Source organism: Chamaea fasciata, unplaced genomic scaffold (genome assembly GCF_029207755.1).
Source record: "Chamaea fasciata isolate MVZ Bird 193981 ecotype frontalis unplaced genomic scaffold, bChaFas1.0.hap1 SCAF_55, whole genome shotgun sequence".
Classification (NCBI taxonomy): Eukaryota; Metazoa; Chordata; class Aves; order Passeriformes; family Sylviidae; genus Chamaea; species Chamaea fasciata.
The window spans coordinates 407269-426164 of record NW_027094140.1 but is presented as its reverse complement, the minus strand read 5'-3'; the positions used below and the strand labels follow the sequence as shown (position 1 = coordinate 426164).

General features: G+C 41.4%; 1 protein-coding gene and 1 pseudogene across 1 annotated transcript; one reads left to right on the top strand and one right to left on the bottom strand.

Moving 5' to 3' along the window:
- Positions 1 to 7302: 7302 nt before the first annotated feature.
- On the top strand, positions 7303 to 8771 carry LOC136304164 (voltage-dependent anion-selective channel protein 3-like; the record flags this gene model as incomplete). The annotated part of the gene is made up of 3 exons (XM_066207797.1): positions 7303 to 7482; positions 8375 to 8432; positions 8680 to 8771. Coding segments are annotated over 3 exons (330 nt in total), but the record flags the coding sequence as incomplete, so codon positions are not given.
- Positions 8772 to 9357: 586 nt separating this feature from the next.
- LOC136304163 (inhibitor of nuclear factor kappa-B kinase subunit beta-like) overlaps positions 9358 to 18896 on the bottom strand; it is a 237338-nt pseudogene continuing 227799 nt past the window's right edge.

The following is an 18896-nucleotide window of genomic DNA, read 5'->3' as shown; positions in this document are numbered from 1 at the left end:
TCCTGTCCCTCATTCCCACTCCTGGAAATGCTTTTGATAACAATAAAACATGTTGAACTCTTTTTTGTACTCGCTGACACCACTGCTAAATCCCAATAAGAAATAAAAGATTTGCAGCTTGCTTGGATTTACATCCAAAAGAAACAAAAGGCACAAGACTGGGAAAGGGTGAAAAGTCCTCCACAAAAGCAGTCATGCTTTGCAATGTCCAAATGAAGGAAGACACACAAATATTTTTGGGAAGACCGAATGTAGAATGGAAACACTTGGAGATGGGCAAAAATAACGGAAAAGTGAGCAACCTGAAACTCCTGGCATGCCCAGAGACCTCCTGACACCACGCCAGCTTTAAAACAGAGCTACTGCTGCTCACAGAATAACCATTCGAGGGAGGCTATTTTGAATTATTTCACATAATTTCAGTTCCCAAAGGGGCTATAAAGCACTATTGGTAGTCATCTGTACTACAGTCATTGACCTTAACTTTAATTATCATTAATGCAAAAATATTTATGAACCAAAGCTACTCCCTTCCATTTCTCTTTCCCTTTCAAAGCTGCTAAGAGCTGGATAACTAAGCGAAGGAGTGCCCTCTGGGAAGTCAGCGGTGATTGCCTCATCCTCAAACGGGAAATTGGAAATTCAGAGTAGGGCAAGAAGTTTAACTCCAGCTATTGAACAGGTGCCATAAAAGAAAGAGTTACGTAGACAAGGGCACTTGTGTGGAGAAGAGGCAGCTGAAGAAAAGGTAAAAACCAGACAGCTGTGAATGCAGGCACTGGACAGAAAGCAATGATTCTTTTTTAGAAGAATATGGAAACATCAAACTAAACCAGCAGAATGAAGACCAGGATTCCTCGCAATGTGCAATGGGGACACTTTTGGACAATCCTATGTCCCAGGTGCACAGTTAGGGACTCTTCCAGAGCCAAAAGACTAGACTGGAAATCTCCTTAACTGGATTTAGCACACGCCTGCAGCTTCATTGTGTTCAGAGGAACACTCACCGTAAAGGTAAAATCCCCAGGAAGCCACACACAGCACACTGTGGAACAAGCAATTTCCTCTTAACCCATTTTAGTTCCTTCGCCAAGACCCAAAACCAGAAGAATGCCAGCAACGTGGATTTTTCCCCTGATATACCTAATCTTTCTATCAATTAAATGTATTCCCAAATCTTTTCATGGACGGGTTTTAATTATTACTTCTACCACTTAAAAAAATAGTCTCAAAAATTTGCTTAAAAATCGCTGAAGCAAGGCACCGTTCAAATGAAGGATACAATTAAATGGGGCTATTGATAAAAATTTTCTCCATATTCAGAATTTTCTCTGTGGTTTACATGCATTAGCAAAAGCAGTATCAACTGTTCCCTGCCAGAGTAGTTGAGCATCTTCCTGCTACTAATTCAGCACACATATTTCAGTCACTACCCAGGAAATGCAGTGATTAGGCAGCTTTCCAGTAAACAGTCCTTAAAACAGTTCATAAAAATTCCATTTAGAAAAAGGTTGGTTTCCTGCTCGAGAATTTGAAAAGATATTGCAATTACTGCTTAGGGATATATTTCAAGTCCGCCAAGTGAGTTAAATTCCATTTCCACACACGCTATCATAGCGTTTTCAGGTTAAAATGCCATAAAGTAGTTCTTACGTACTGATAAGATGCAATTAATTTGGGTGCTGCTTTTTTATAAACACACACTTAGAAAATCCTAAAAACTTGCAATGAAAAAAGTGAAAATACCCATAAAACAGGCCACAAAAGGCAGATTCTCAAGTAGAAATCTAGCGGCATTGTCTGAATCACAACTTGCCCGGATCAAAAACTGCTCCTAGTAATGGAGAGAAAACAGCATCACAATCTATATATTCTTTTGACATCCCACCTGAGGTAAGACCCCTAGTTCAAAGGTCCCAGAATACCCAGAAACAGTCAGTTTTATGGGTTACAAGGAAATCAAAGAAATACTCAAATTTTGGCACAGTAATTCCTAAACTTAGAGCATCAGTTTGTTATCCATAAATGGAAAGCATTTAGCTTGTTTTAACAACTTCCTAAAAAAACAAGATTCAATTGCAACATTTATTATCTAAAAGTGTTCTGGTCAAAATAAAAATGAAACTCAAAATTATGAACCCTTTTGATGATAATAGCTGATACTTATTAAGCAATAAACTCTTGCTCTCTCCTGTTTTTATTTCCTCAAAAAAGCAACATAAACTAAAACAATGTAATCTCATGTGTTCAGGCTCCATATTTGTTGTTTTGAGAAAAGGCTTTATAACAGCTTCATTGAAGGCTCTTTAAGAAACTAAATCTTTCTAGTTTAATAGAGTGACAAGGTGTATATGAGGGCATCAAATGAAAAGGAAAATGAGCTGTCACAATAAAGTACTACTGAAAGCCTTAGCACAAACTGCATGACAAGCTAAAAGAAAAAGAATTATTTTCTTCCTTTTGCTTTAACCAAAGTCCTAACACTTTGGACCTGCAAACCACTGCCATTTTAGAGCCAATCTGTATTTTAAGTGGATGTAACTAGCCCTCGCAAACGTAGCAAAAATTGAAATGTTCTCAAATTGGTCTTTGCATGTGCACTAATCCATCCACACCACATCAGATCTATCTTGTAGTTGATAATATTTTACATGCTTACAATAATTACTGTAATTCAGAACCTTGACACCCATTTTCCTAAGATAAATCAACGTAATAAAAATTATTCAACCTCCCTTTTCTTCTAAGGGTAAATGCAAAGCAGTTTGAAGCTCACTGTAGGTTGAAATTTTAATCCAAGGGCTGATGGTCTGCAACATGATTACAGTCTTTCCAATGTCAAAAGTTAACAGAGAAGTGGAGTCTATTTCAAATGACTGGCTCTAAACATCTCAGAATTACATTAGATAAATTACACTTCACACATATTTACAACAAGGTTTTGCATTATTAGGCACCGGTCTGAAATACTTGGCAGTTTCACAGTGAGACACTATTCCTGTTGATGCATTTGGATGAGGTCCTTACCCTTCTACCATCACAGTCAGGGATCTGCCACTGGCATAAAATTCCAGATGGAAAATGCCAGCAATCCTAACTACTTCACAAAACAACAGGTAAGGAGGCAAATTGATTAATATGCTGTTCTTATCCCCTTTCAACTGACAGAAGTTTTGCATGCTTAAAAAAAACAAATCGGTTTTCCCATGACATCATTCGGCTTGAATACTAACGCTTTTCCTTAATGCAGCTACATGCACATGGATGTACAACTTCTTTTTTCACAGAAGCAACGCCCAACTTTATATGTTTTTCATTACTCTGTTTCCCCTGATTCTAAGATCCTTTCTGATTTTTATGCCATTTCCCTGTCTTAATTCTTCAGTGTTGTTAAATTAAGTGCCCCTCTCCATTCTGTGAAGATAGAGTGATTTACAGCAGCTGAAAATCAGGGGATTGTCCAGTAATTACAGCTTTTTTCCGTAAAGTAGTAGTATTGGATTCATTAACAGTGTTTGGATTCATTAAGAATTAAAGTTTATTTCACTCAACAACAAGTACAAAGTTGGGTCAAGCTCCCTTGTTAGGCTTTGACACTTCCTTCAGGAAGACTACAATTCAGCCCAGGGTTTCATTTTCTGTTTGGCTGCTTGTAAAATAGAAGGCATCTTGAAAATGATACTTCTATTTAGGGCTCTTACTATGGACCTTACAGGCACTGTAAATGTGGAGTGGCTTTGTCTTAAACAGCCTAATCCTGCCCATTCCACAGAACAGACATTTGGAGTACAACGACGATGGGAGCATGAAAACGCAGCATTAACAACTTCTTCATTGCAAAGAGTAAGCACAATCCAAGTCTGGCTATTTCCTTGGTAAGACCATTAGAAATGAGGCAGGGAAAGTGAATGTTTTGGGCTTGCAAGCCATTTTCCTTGAGCTGGGACATCTGCTGACTGCAAGGGGTTTCAGTTTGGAACTGAAGGCATGCTTTTTACACCACTGCCATTAGACAGATTCTATCTGAAACCCTACTTCAAAATTAAAACAGCAGGCAAGTGGGTAAATAGGAGCAAAAATTGAAATTTTCAGTACTTGCTCACACCTTATTTTCAGATATTCTCCAAAATAGGGAGCAGCACCAGTGAAAAGCACGTTTGCATCAACAGGGCCTGGATGGACTATCCCAGGTGATACAACCACTAACCCACAGATGACGTCAGAGGTTTCACAGCACAGTGTTTAAAATTCAAGCAGCAGAAGCCCTTCCACCAGAATTTCACCCTGCTTTGGGAACAGATCTTCTGTCTGTATCATTAATTTCTTTGTTTTCCAATTGAGTTGCCGTGCAGCAAGTATTGCAGCATCACTAAAGAAACAGAGCTGGAGCACAGAGCAGCTCAACTGAGTGAACTTGCAGCTCAAACCATCAGAAACACCAAGAACAAAAAAGGCTGGGCCAGCTTTCTCAGCAGCCTGCTTGTGGCACTCAGACCTGAAATTACTCACTGCAAGTGTTCTCTCTAGGGTCTGACAGGACTGACATATATTGGAATATATATAACAAAATGATAAGGCAGCTTCAAAGAGTGACTCACAGAAAACCGGTGCTGGAGCACTCAGAATTCATAAGGGACTTTAACCACAGTCACAACCCTCAGTTGTTTGGTTTGCCTCCTTTATTCCTTTACTCTTGGGCTTTTCTTCCAGCTTTCTACCAACTGTGATATAAAACCATACTAATTAATCCAAATAAACACATGTGCTATGTATTTCTTTCAAGATGGGATAACTACATACTCATCATTCCTGAAAACAAGCCCACAGTAACCAAAAGCGGTCAAAGCAGCACTGTTGTTATAAATTATAGCCCACAGCCACGGGTGTTCCTTGATGGAAGAAGAAGAAATATCAACCCAACCTCCTGGTCTGCTATGAGAACACTTGTTATAAATCATGTTTTTCCAGTGTTCTATTTCAACTGCATAGATCAGTATCCAATAGAGAGCTCCTTAAGTCACAGACAAACCCACAAAAACTGCTTAAGACCAACATTCCACAAAAACATGACAAAAAACTTCAAAGCAACCCTACAGTAGAGAAAATGCGGATTTAATAGGAGCTTAATATTAAGAATCCCATCCTCAAAATAATGCAAATTGATTTTAAAGTGGATTCAGGTTTTTAAATATTAAGAGCATAAAATTGAAGAATTAATTGAATTTACTGTCGGTTCAACATTGCTAATGTAAATGATAGATAACTGTATCGGGTCATTCTTGACTAAATGAAGCGCTATCTACCATTATTACACGACTAAAGGCTTTTAAAAATTCTGTTGTTAAATGCAATCAACTTTAAATTAAACTATGTGCATTCAGTCAGTGTCTTAAGCAATGATGAGGCAGAGATACCTTAAGGTGGTAGTAGGGATTTAGACCTCCACAACTTCTGATGTAAAATTTAAATAAGTTAGAATTTGAAAAAGCAAATTAACCTGTACTGCATTTTGCCCACAAAGCTCTTCCTTCCATTTTGATTTACCACTGGTCTCCACTCATTAGATCAAAGTTCACAAAGTATTTTTGAGACCAACCAGCACTTTCAGCCCAATTGAAAAGTCACTGAAGGCAATGAAAATTACTTCTGTCAGCTTCAGTAAGGTCTTCTACAATCTCAGTACTCAGAAGCTACAAGGAGTAGGACTGAGAGGGTCTGACCAACTTTGCTGAGGATATCACTTGGCAATCAAACATCATTGGAAAATATCAGAGATTACTATTTATATTGCTTCAGCACAGCCACTGCTGTTCTGAGATTACCTGCTGCACAATGGAAAAAGCAAAAAAAAGGATGTGAAAATACATATACCGACACCTGACTTATCCACATCAGTATTCATCAATTAAAAGAGCCTGTGATGACTTCTCCAAACTGTCACTGGGGAATGACAAGCAACAGTCATTTCAGCCAAACTGGTACTCACATATCCTCTTGGCTGTGGGAATTCTGGGTCACACCCATTTCTTTTACCATTTTTTCCTGCAATGTAACTGAAAGTGACATTGACATTTGTCCCTTGGAAAAGTTACTGTTATCCTCCTTGTTGACAGGATTATTCTACTGCCTGATGTTTTGTTTATTTTCTAAGCAATTGCCAAGAATACTGTCTGTGCCTGTCATCAGTCTACACGTTGACTGGTATCTACGCATCACACTGGAAGATCAGAATCCTTAAAAGACACTTTCCTTCTCAACTCTTGAAAAGATATTCCCAACACCGCCAGTAGAATCTGAAGATGCCAGCTATTAGGAGACAGAATTGACCACAATTTAGTCAAAGTGCACCATCACACCTCCTACTAAGAAGATTTTAAGAACTGGAAAGTCTGTTCTTGTGGGAAATCCGCGGCGGAAGAAATGTTCACTCAATATGAGTGATCGGCAAATCTCGTTTATTGATAATTCATACAATGCTTTTATAATAACACTAATAAGCTCATGCATATTTCAAAAGTTAAGCTCAGGATTGGTGCTCAGACTAAAAGTCAGCTACGCCTCTTTCTACATTTCTTTGTGGTTACACAGTTTGAGTAAGTTTTTGTTTTACCGTGCTTCTCCCTCATATCTTTCAGCTACAAGGTCTTGTTATCGTATCCCAGCTGTGCTCAAGGACATGCGAAGCTTGCTGCCTTGCTGGTTCTCATGAGAGTGCCTGTGTGCTCAGCAAAGCTCCCTCATGTCTACGTGACCTTTTGCAGCTAGCCAGTTATCAATCACACTCTCCACACAGAAACTTTCTCCCTCAGAAATGCCCAAGATGAAGGAGAAAGGCATGCGTGGCATTGTGTTTGTTTCCAGCTGTCATCGCTGCGTAGCCCTAATCTTGGCATTCAGGTGGCCTGAGACGCTTTGAAGATGGTGTATTTAAACGATTATAACTCAACAACATTGTTTTCAGTCTTATTCTCATAACTGAAGTCTCCTTTATGTGTTACTGCACACTGGCTTACTTGAGACAAGCAACCAGGTTATCTGGGTGGGTTGGTTTTGGTTTTGGTTTGCTTGGTTTGGTTTTTTTTGTCAAAACCTTAAACTGTAGGTCTCTGGCAAGTCTTGTTCCGTTCTGCAAGCAAAACATGTTTTGTGCAAAAAAAAATAGGAGCAGGAGTCTGCCAGCTCCAGCTAGGAAGTAGTGAGCCTGGGTTCAGGGAAGTATTGGATCTCTTGGTTCATTTTAGGAGATAATGTCAAATCATTGTGGGGAAGGGTTAATCTAAAGAGTTACTAAACAAAGCAAGGCCTGACACACTTGCATCTATTACAAACAGGAATGACGGCACTGAGTTTGGTGGGTCTGTTTATCAGAAGGTTACTAATAAGGTTGAGACATCAGTCAATCTTGCATGGACTGCTGGCAGTAACAACACACGTTTTGGTATTGCTGGAAAGTACCAAATGGATGAGAGGACTTCCGTTGTGGTAAGAATTTTGTTACAGAAATGAGTATTTCAAGCTCCCCTAAATACTGAAAATTTGTAATGAAGCAGTTGCCTGAACTAGTTACTGAGGAAGTATGGTAGATTGCGAACTGTGGCTTCTGTTGTGGTTCAAATTTAAATTGGGACCTCACACATCGTACTTGTGAACTTATGGAGGAAAAGAAATCTTAAATATAATTTTGTCCATAGTGAAATAGTCTGACTAGTGTGCTTGGAATAGCATGCTACTGTGCTGAAAAATGTCTTTTAAAAGACAATGAAAGTGTCCTTTTAATTCTTAAATCCATAATGTAAAACCATATTATAATTACGATGGTGGAAGTTTACCTGAGCTTACAGCCTTCTCCTAACAGTAAGTTAACCGTTGAAAGTTAGCTGACGTGTGTGTTTTAAGACCAAGAACTGAAGTAGCAAGCATTTATGTTTCAAAACAACAATTAGTTCCAGGACCACTGAACCAAAATTGAAAATGAGAAATACTGTTGTTAAGAGCTCAAAACTTAGTAATGCAAAAAGGGGATTGCATATTCATGTATTTCTTGCTCATTAGAAGAAAAAAGAAAATCACTCCTGAGTGATGTGAACAAGACAGGCTCTGAGGGACTGCAGTAAGTAGCTCTTTAAAAGATATAAAGACATAATAGAGGAGGCAGTGAAAAACAGCATGGCATTCTCTGAAGGCAGAATTCGCACCATTTGCTTAAGCTGAAAACTCCTGAGAAAAGGAAAAGATTGGAACATGCTTCTAAGAGAGGTTGGTCTCCAAGTAGCTCAAGAGTGTTAATGCATAGGCCACCTTCTCAGGGGACTGGGATACTTCTGTATGAATACTTACACAGTTTATAAATACTGTGATTTTTTTTTTCCTATAGGCTAAAGTGAACAATGCCAGCCTCATTGGAATTGGTTACACTCATGCCCTTCGACCTGGTACGCAGTTCTCACTGGTAACAGCAAATGGTGTTAAGTACTACACTACGGTTTAATTCACTGTCATCTTAAGAACAGACTAGATGAACAAAGGAGCTAGAAGTCTACGCAGACTCAGAGAACTAAAGGATGTCTATGGATGCAAGTTCCTGTGGCAACTAAGCCACATTAGTGAGGTCAAGGACCTGAGGAAGAGCACTGTACTGGGATGTCAGTGCATGATGGTTCTCGTGACTTGCTTTTGTAGGTGTAAAGCTGACCCTCTCGGGCTTGATTGATGGCAAGAATTTCAGTGCTGGAGGTCACAAAATTGAGCTGGGATTTGAGCTGGAAGCCTAACACAGCTTTAAGTAAAACAACTGGTGGTGCTCTGGAAGATGAAGGAAAAGTGTACCTGGTGCATTTCAGCCTTAATATTACTCAAAAATTTGAAGAAGTGTGAACTTTCTACTCTGCCCAAGAATGACTTTAACCCACTGCTGAAGTCCAGAGTGTGCCAGCACAACAAAGGAAGACACTTGAAGGCATGCATGGAAGTTGTGATGTTTGTGCCACATTTCAGTTTCCTGTATTTTAAATCTGTTCCAAAAAAACCAAAAGAAAATCCAACCTCTCCCCATTATTGTATTGCATTTTGCATGTCCTATACTTCACAGCCTTTTATAAAAGGAGGTCTCTGTGTTGTAGTGGAAATTTGGGGTTAGAACAGAATTAAATAAATTGGTCACAGTCAGAACACAAGGTTGGTGTGTGTTGACTCTCACCAAGGTTCCATCCAGCTGGGGTTTTTGGTCTTTTTTTCATCTTTTCATGCAACTTTAAGCATGGTTAATAGATAATCTGCAAATGCTTTGTTACACGATACCTGTACACTGAAGATTTCCTTCTTTGGTTTCTAGGCTAACATTCTTACACCTCTCATGTTTTAGAGACCTGCACAGTGAAAGCAGCTTTTTCCATTATAGTGTTATTGAGCGCATCAACAAGAGCAAACCAAAAGTTTACATGTTTTAGATAATTTTGTTCCCATACAGGAAACAAGTATTAGGTAAGTACAACCATTACACTTAAAGAAAAAAAGTGCAAATCAGCAAAGTTAAGCAATTAAGTTCACAGTTCATTAGGAAGGTGACATCTACCAGTGACTGGGTATACCTTGTCCATTGTTCATTAGAAAGCCCAAAATGCAGCAAAACAGCCACAGGCGATGCCCAAGGGAAGACGTATCAGGACAGAGATCTGCTGTCTTAAGGCACAATTAAGAACATTCTCCAAGCAGTTAGAACAGGCATTCCCTAGTGTATCTTTGTGAAAAAGTGTCTGAGAAGTGGATACTAAAAGCTAAGCCATATGTATCACATAAGCAGTTGGTGACAGTAGAAGGCAGTTGATATTCCCTTCTCAGAGGCAGCAGCTTTTCACAGTTGGCTTCCCAAAGCAGCATGGCTTCAGAGGCAACCAGAGTGATTCTACATCTGGGTTTGTTCTGGATTGTTTGTTTCTTCTACCTGAAGCTGCAGCCAGCTCCAGTCTAGAGCCGAAAGAATAAATGAAATTCAACACCAGGCTACAGTTGAGCTTTTTCTAAAATAAAGGTAAAGTGTGCTAAGAGTTATAAAAAATTTACTGGGAACAAGTTGGTCAATTTCATGATGAGCCACGTGACTGCTGTCAAGGAAACAACCTATTTGCACTCTCCAGTATTTTACTCTCTCTTCAATATTCTGCATTGTTAAATTAAGGATCCCTGACACCCGCTCATCCCAAATTTGTGTGCAGTTTTGCAGTAGTTTTGTACAACAGCCAAGTGCTTTGCCCCATCCTTTACTGTTTAGCGCAGCAAGTTCCCAGCATGTGGCTCCCAGTTTTGGCAAGCAGAGTAAGTCAGGCGGCAGATTATGAGGGAACCGGTGCTTCCTATCTCTGTGCATCTCCTACTCTCCCCCTTGGCCATGAGTAAAATGCAGATTTCATTTAGCTGTGTTAGTGGTGGCAAAGTTGCACATTCAGAACTTCGAAGCCAGGCACTTCCTTAGTCCATTTACAGAAGAGTGAATACATTACCAAGAAACTCTGCTCTTGATCCTTCATTGTGTCACGCATCACATTTTCTAGTTGGCTACAAAGTTCCCGAGATTCCAGCAGCAGCTCCTCACTGAAAGGGGCAATTATTACACTATTAATTTCTGTGGCAGTTTAAAGAGATGCTGCCTCTGTCATCAAGAAATACTTCTGGCAGATACGCTGCAGAACACTGAAGTTAGTCAGGTCATAGGCTTGTAATTCATACTGCAACTTGAAAAGTTGGTGGCAGCCCCTGATTTACTAAATGGGGGAAAGGAAATGTATTCCAAGATGGAACTGGGTTCTTATTAGGTGGAACCACTGTTGCTAGAGGAAAAGCTGAGTAGCCTATAAACTTAAGGATGGGGCAACAGGCAAAGAAACAAACCAAGGTCTTTCATTCCAAGTGGTAACCCAGTTCATTTAAGCAAGCCGGAACTACGCATGCAGCAGTCTCAATGACACAGCTCAGCTACTGTGACCTTACATGACAATACTTCAACAGTTCTTGCTGGCAGTGTACTTCCAAGTGAGCCCAACCATCTCAGATTAAAGGAAGAAAACCAAAAAACCACTTTTGTTACTGAGGCTGGGGGAAGTGAAGCCATACATGATACCCAATTTTCATATGGAAGATCTGAAAGCCCCAGGAAGTCTTAACTACCAAGTAAACTAAGGCTGCTGACAACGCAAGCTGAACACAAAGTGTAAAATATGAGAAACCCTGTGGGCCATTATTGCACAAAGCAGGAAGCCTAGCTTTGTAGTGGTGGCATTAGCAGCCAAAGAACTCCAGACTTTGCCTCACCTTTTTCTTACAGATTCTGATAAATTGAATGTTCCAGAAGGGACTTGCAGCAGCAGTTGACCTGAGCTACCAAGACGGGATGTGTTCACGCTCTCTGGACTGCCAGTAACAGGACCACGCACTTTACTCTGAAGAAAACACAGAATATTCAGAGTGCAATTGTTCCCACTAGTTTTCAGCAGCCGGGAATATGAGACAACCTGGAACTTGGCTTTCATACTGATTCAAAAGAAAGAAAAGAACCATAGGATACACTCAATTTACTATTGTTTCAGTAGCCTGTGCTACAAACCATATTCTCAGGTTAAAGGGGAGCTCTTAATTTACTTACACAAGCAATTTTCAGTAGGTTCCACAGTTCTTTCTGTCGTTTCTCCTGAAGCCTAACAACTGTTTCCTCATCTTCACTCATCAGATTCATCACTTTCTCCACTCTGGGGAACAATTCCAATGCCTTCTGTTTGCAAACTACAGTTTTACTATTAAAAAAATAAAAACTAATCAGATCACACATGGGCCACTGCAGTAGGAGAACAGTTCTGAAGTTAATGATTTTCTGTTAACACTGCAAGATCTCAAGAGCCATATGCAATGAGTTTTAAACCTTCTCTTGCTGGAAGAGAAAATACCTTCTCTCAACTCTGAATAAAATGTGCAAAGCTCACCTGAGCTGAGCATAAATGACTCAAACTTCTTTTTCAAAGGTCTGGATTGCCTGTAGAAGCAGTCGTACTATTTCCTGGCTGTCACCGCCTGTCCTCTGATCTGGAATGACAGCCAATATTACACTGAAAGGTCGGTTTATAGGACAGAGTGAGAAGATTCTTAGCGGCTCATTTCCACTACTGCTTTAATCCTGAAACAGCCAAAGTTCAGGATATGCAAGTTTGAGTGGGATGAATTACACTGAATTTTAGCCACCTTCTTCAAAATTTAAAGAACTTGAAAAGGAGAGTTGGGACTGTATCAAAGGAACAGTCGTGTCTTTCATCCTTTCTACCCAGAAAGGTTGGTTGTTGCTTGTGGCAACAGCCTGCTCTGTGAAGAGCTCCAGAGGAGTTTCGAGAACAGCTCACAAAGCACCAAGAAAGGAAGGCTGGCCTAGTGTGAAACTGACTCCCTGACTTCCCTCTCGAGAAAAGGCAATCCAGGAGAGCCCATGTGCTGCTAGTGTCTGGGCAGGCCTAGAAGTCAGCTAGTTTTCTCAATGATCGTTACTACACCTCCAAAGTTACACACAAAGCAAGCTGACCTCGAGCTAAAGCGTCTTTTACCTCTTGGCTTCTCTCTGAGTCTTCAGTACAGCTCTCTGGCTTGTTCTTCTCTAGAAGAAAAAAGCAGGAAAGAAAAGGATTTCCAAAGAACCAAAACATGGAACAAATAGTTTGAGAACTCAAATCTTTTCTATACCTGTCTGCCATTTCAGAACAATGACAGATGAGTCAAAAAACATCTTTAGTGTTAAAGTGCTCCCAGTCCCCCACAATTTGGGTGGAAGAAACAGCCCTTTCACTGTCCTCTAGCGAGTAAGCTTAGCCAGAAACACTCCTGCATCTGAAGCTCAAGGTAGTTCAACTCACAAATCCTCCAGTGTTCCTCCTTGTTTACGACCTAGCGGGCTTCTCTGCAGGTCCATGATGTCTGTCTGCAGGGCCATCATCCTCTTCACGACCTGCTCCACATCATCTTCCTGAAAGCAGGGTAGAACATAAGCAACACAACAGTCTCATACCTAGAGACACTACCACACACACTCACACTGGTTCTTCCTTTCTCATTCTTAATTCTAAACAAACCAACAAGATGCAAACAGCAGCCTTGGCCAAAGACAAACGAGTCGTTTCAATTCAAGGAAATTCCAAGACGTTTCTGGGGCTTCGCCAAGATCTCCCGTTTCCCCCTAAGCCTTACAACAGAACGAGCTTCATGTAGTACTAATAATGGACAAAAATTGTGCCACATAAACCAAGGCAATGTGAAATCTGACATCAGGGCAGATACAAGGGGTTTCTATTTAAGGCAGGGACAATGAAGCTAAAGGGGGAGGAGGGGAGAGATAACAAAAACAAACCTCTTTATGACTAGCAGTTAGATTTAGAAACATACCCTCCCACAAAGTTCCACAGCTTGCTCCATCCCTTTCCAGACAAACAGCAGCTTCTCAGAAGCTACAGGAATCAAAGAAGAGTGACTGGCTTTCTCAGGTTCACAGAGAAAGAGGCAGGTGTTTTTGTGAGGATAAGAGTCATGAAAAGACCCGTTTTCCAGATGCTATACTCACTAATTCCAAACTCAATCTGCTCTTTATACTTTTCCAGGTCAATTTGGATGCTTGTTTTAAAGAAGTCCAGCTTTGCTTCCAGCTGCTGAGAAAGGGAGGCCATAGAATTCTTCATCTTCCAGAGGGTACTATTGTAACGCAACAGATTCATCCTGCAAGGACAAGAAGGTCCTATTAGCCTCTGAAAGTAGAAATCCACCAGGCTTTCATTTACATCCAAAACAGATACTTGAGACAGCGGTGAGGACAAATGCAGTTGTGCCAAAGGGCTAACTCTCCACATTTCATGAATTGCATACAGCTCCAATCACGGGCTTCCCCATTCCAACAGGGTCCCATTTCTGTCTTCCCTTCCACCAGCGCACAAAGACAGAGATAAGTATTGTGGAGAAACGGCCACCGTACATGGCTGCTCGCTGCCCCTGCTGAAGCCGATTACAGTCCTCTTTCAGCATCCGCATCGTGTGCCAGATCTGACCCCACACTTTCTGCAACTGGAAAAAGTGGAGATCCTTCTTTGGATCCTGAACTGAAAACAGAGGAGGTGGGAGAAAGGGAAATGGACATATCAGCGTGAAGCAGGAATACTGTGTTATCACAAAACAGACCAAAACATTGCTCCTTTGAGGGGCATGTTACTGCCTGCAAAGCCTAGAGCTGGATAACCCCTGTGCAGCTCCCCTAGCATGTCATAATCAAACACCTCCCTTTTTTAGTTATTCTGATAAACTGAATGAATGACAGTCCATTTTACCGCTTCTTCAGTCCCAATACGCAAAAGCTCCCTCTACTCTTTGGGCACGATACAGACCACAAAACACAGACGCCCCTCTCAACACTGACCCCGGCCCGCCCTTCATATTCATGCCAGAGGAGTCCTTACGGATGCAGCCAACACTTTCTGGATGAGGACGCAAGGCCACCTGAGCCTCAGGAAATTTTCTTGTTATCAAAGAGGAAGAGAAGGTCTGTGTCTGTTGCTGCAGTATCATTCACCTGCAGAAGACAAAAGACCCAACCAGGTTTTCTTGGGAAGAGCAAGCCTTGGCAACACCACAAACAGAAGAGTCCTCCTCAACCAAACACAGAGCACCAAAGGCAACAGGCTGCCTACGCTACAGTGGCTGTTAGGTCTGTGAGGTTACCATGACAAAAGCATGCCACAACAGCAGGGAGTGCTGTGATCCCAAAGCGAGTGCAGTGACTTCTGATTCACTCAAACTCAAGAAAGGAAATACCGAGACTCACCTTGCCATCAGCTGTATGTTTAGTGACCAACTTCTGAGAAAACAATTCAAGTCCTGCTTCCTGCACTAGTTCCTGGTCCTGTTCTGGAATTCCTGTATCTGACTGAATCCTGGCCTTCACACTCTGCAGAGTCTCTTCCTCTGTCACAGGGTAGGTGTGCACAGTTCCCGTAACCATGTTCAAAACCTGAAGCAACTACCAGAAGAGTAGCATGGCATGAGAAAGGCTGAAGATACATTGGTCATCTTAGAGCAGAGATTGAGGGACTGAAAAAATGACCACCAAGAAACTGTTCAAAGCACTTGGCAGAATCAAGAAGTCACTTTACAACTACTTCCTAACATTATGGCAAAGTTCTTGTCCTCCATCAAGTGGAAGAGAGTTAAATATGGCAGTTAAACATGGCAGTTAAATACCTGTAGAATCCTCTCTCAGAATATGGAACCAAGCATGCACAGAAGCTCTTCACTACTCCCAACAAGCTCAGGGAGTATTTGTCCTCAAAGAAGCAAGAGGAAAGCACCTGTCACTAACGGTCAGGAGACAGTTCTATGAGTTTCTGCCTCACTCTTCCTCCGAAGTCTAGGATTCAGAGGCTCAGGAAACTGCTCTCTGGAAAACTTTTTAGGCTAATACAGACATATTGCTTACCTTCAAGTTCAAAATGCCATCCAATGCTTTGAAACACCCATTGGGTCCATAGGTAGGATCTGTACCTCTCTGACGTGGGTGCCACATTAACATGAGTTGCGGCCATTTCTCCAGCCTCCCAGACAAAACACTGAGCAACAAAAACCAGGAGATCAGAAAAGGTAAAAGTGCATTTGCAGTAACGATACGGCCTGTTCTGTGTGGGAGGACTGACAAAACTGCCTCCCTCCTTCTCCCTCCAGCACTCCACCTCTCCCCATCACAAACGCAGCGTTTAGAAGGCAGAAACCAAGACTACACAAGTCTGACAAGCGACAGTAGTACTGCCTGTGTCACGCACTCAGTGTATTCACAGATTAACACAGTAAGGCATACAACACAAACTTGGTCCTTTTGCAGAAGAATCAGTTTATCTCAGCACAGCAATTTCTAGTACTCACCTGTTTAGATTGTTGGGGCAGGGCAAACTGCTAGAAAACTTGACTTCTCCGGATAAGTCTTCTGAAACAACAATATCCAGCTCACTCTTCTGACGCACTTTTGCATGCCTAATGTGAGCGAGTACAATGGTGAAAAAATTGCCCGCCTTTCCCAGCCTGCATGCTAGTAGGCTCTTAAAAGCTACTCTTGACATATAATACAGATGCCACTTTGGTTTCTGTTACCTGCCCTGCGGGAGTCAGCCCTTATCCCATAGAGCAAGTCTCAGGAATGCTGAACTTGCTCAGGTGAGTCAAGCCCCTGTGAAAGGGGTCACTTTCCAAAAGGGCAAGAAACATAGGGATATTATCCTCAGAATCAAGGGACCACACTTCTGCTTCCTGTAAACAGGAAAGTCACATCATGCCCACTTACCACCCAGCCACGGTTCACTCACCATTGCACTGGCTGCCAGTTGGGTAGGAATGGTCGGAAGCCTGTAATGCACTCAAAGGCAAGCGTGCCAAAGCTCCAGGAATCCACTGTCACCCTATACTTCTGCTGTTCCAGTAGCTCTGGAGCCTGATACAGTTTACACGCGTGAGACAAAGCCAGATGGCTTTGGCCAGAAAGCTCTCAGCTTTCTCTGTCCCTTAACATCTCATTAACATTTGTACAAATAATTAAAGACATTATTGAACGCTGCCTCTCACGGGCTTTAAGACCCTCCTGGAGTGAGTAGCATAGGTTACTGGCACTCCTGCTTATTTATAACAGATGCAGGTAGCACAAAACCCAGTCTCAGCAAAACCCAGTGTCAGCAAAAAAGCAGTCACCTTTGCTAGCTTCAGCACCACAAATGCACCCCATACCGTGCAAGTACCTAATCCCAGCCCAAAGCTTGGTAACAGTTAATTCTATCCCACTAGAAAGCAGTAGCTGCTCTTCTAGCTGAATTCCTTTCTTACCAAGTACTGCAGAGTCCCAACAAAGGATGTGCACAGGCTCCCCTGATCCAACTCCTTAGCATAACCAAGGTCAATGATTTTGTGTATTAACTGAAACACACAACAGAGAATAAGAATGCCAGACTGAAGTCCTGTTAAAAGCACATCATACAGCAGAAAGAAAAGGTCTGGCTCTTCAAAGCTATGCAGGAAAGGTGCCAGTGAAGAGATAGAAGCAGAAATGGGAGGCTACTGTAGATTTCTAAAACCACAAAGAATTTGAAGGTGTTGTAGCACACTTAGCAGTTACGCCTCTAGCTCCTTCCGATCTTTGGTCAATCAGGACAGTCTGCTTCTTTCCTTAATAGTTGAAAGTCAAAATGTCAGGTGTTAACAGACGTCTAATACAACGTCTCACCTCAGCTGCACACAGAATACTATGTGACAGTGACCTGAGACAGGTGTTATCCTGGGCTGAGTGCTCTTGCAGAGGGACCATGTAACTGCATGAAGCACATGCAGGTTCCTTGTAAGTTTACTTGTCTGTGCAGGTAGAGACGTCTGCTTCCTGCTTACCCTTTGCTCTCCTTGCTGCAGCACAATGTTCTCTGGCTTCAAGTCTCTATGGATGATCCTGTTCTCATGAAGGTATCTGAGAGCAGAAGCTGAGACAGAAAAAGCCAGTTGTTAGAGCTAAGTAACAGTACCTAGCATGAGCTCAGTAAGTTCTTTACCGAGCTTCCCAGGAAGAAATTCTAAGCAGGCAGCTCAACTCAGATCTAAGTAGTTTCACTGAACAAAGCTTTCTTTGAAAGCGTCTTAGCTACCGGAATCTTGTTTCTAACAGTTTTAAGAACTTCAAGCCTTCTCTGCAGATAACAACAAAGATCACCAGTGATACCAACAATTAGCAAGTTAAAACATTGCCACTGTGGGATTCAGAACACAAGCCTGCATAGCTGTAATAATGAGCCACAGCTGCGGGGAGTAAGGATACTATAACACAGGGTTACAGCAGAAACCAACCGACTGGACAGCGGTTCAGATCATTCACTTCGGCTTTGGGAACGCTGCTGATTTAGCTCAGATGCAATTGAAGTTAATGTCTACTTGGGAATCGCTTGTACCACTTTTTTTTTTAAAAGGCTCACTATGCAGTGTTTCCTAAGAGGTGAAAAATGACTTGAAAGTATATAAAAAGTGTACTGTGAAATCCATGGACCAATACAAGTCACTGAGAGATGCTCCGAATTTTAAGGATTTTATCGTCAAGATGTGACCTAAAGATAAAGCATGGAGTAATTAAGGTTCTCGGAAGATGTTCTTGTGAATCTTTTCAGTCTGACTTGCAACTTAAGTCCCTTCTTTTTGCAGCCTAATGATGAGAAATCACATCCTAAATTATCCTGCTGTACTTCTGGTTCTGCTTCAGAAACTGGACTATTTATACCTTTTGCTTTGAACAAATTTTAAAACAAACAAACAAACAAACAGACAAATAAAAAAGCCCCAATGACAAAACTACTAAAAACCCAGAGTCTTTCTCCATATTAGCCCTGAATCCAAATTTATGACTCATCTATCATACTCCAGTTTCACCAGCTGTTATCCAGCTGCCTTCTTTGGCTTTATATAAACAGAGTCTGAGCTCATGATTTCTGGAAGTAGTAGTTTTTTCAAATAATTGAGTTAGCTTTCTGCATATAACATAGATGATAAAAAGGTGATAGTGTGGGCAACGCTGCCTGAATATTATTTCAAGTATTTGGAACTTCAGGGCAATCCTAGAGACTGGAAATTAAAATCTATCTTCTTGCCTGTATCTTGTGCCTGCTACTTTATCTTGCTCCCAGCTCTTGGTTTGTATAGGAGGTATTATATTTTAAAAGGAAGAGAGAAAATGGACTTGTGGTGCAGGACTTGTTCAAAGCAGGCAGGGTCCACCACACCTACATGACACCTTACAATCTTCCACTAGGGATCAATGAAGGTTCTCTCCCAAGAGTACTGATAGACGAGTCAGACTATGTAAATCGATTTGGAGA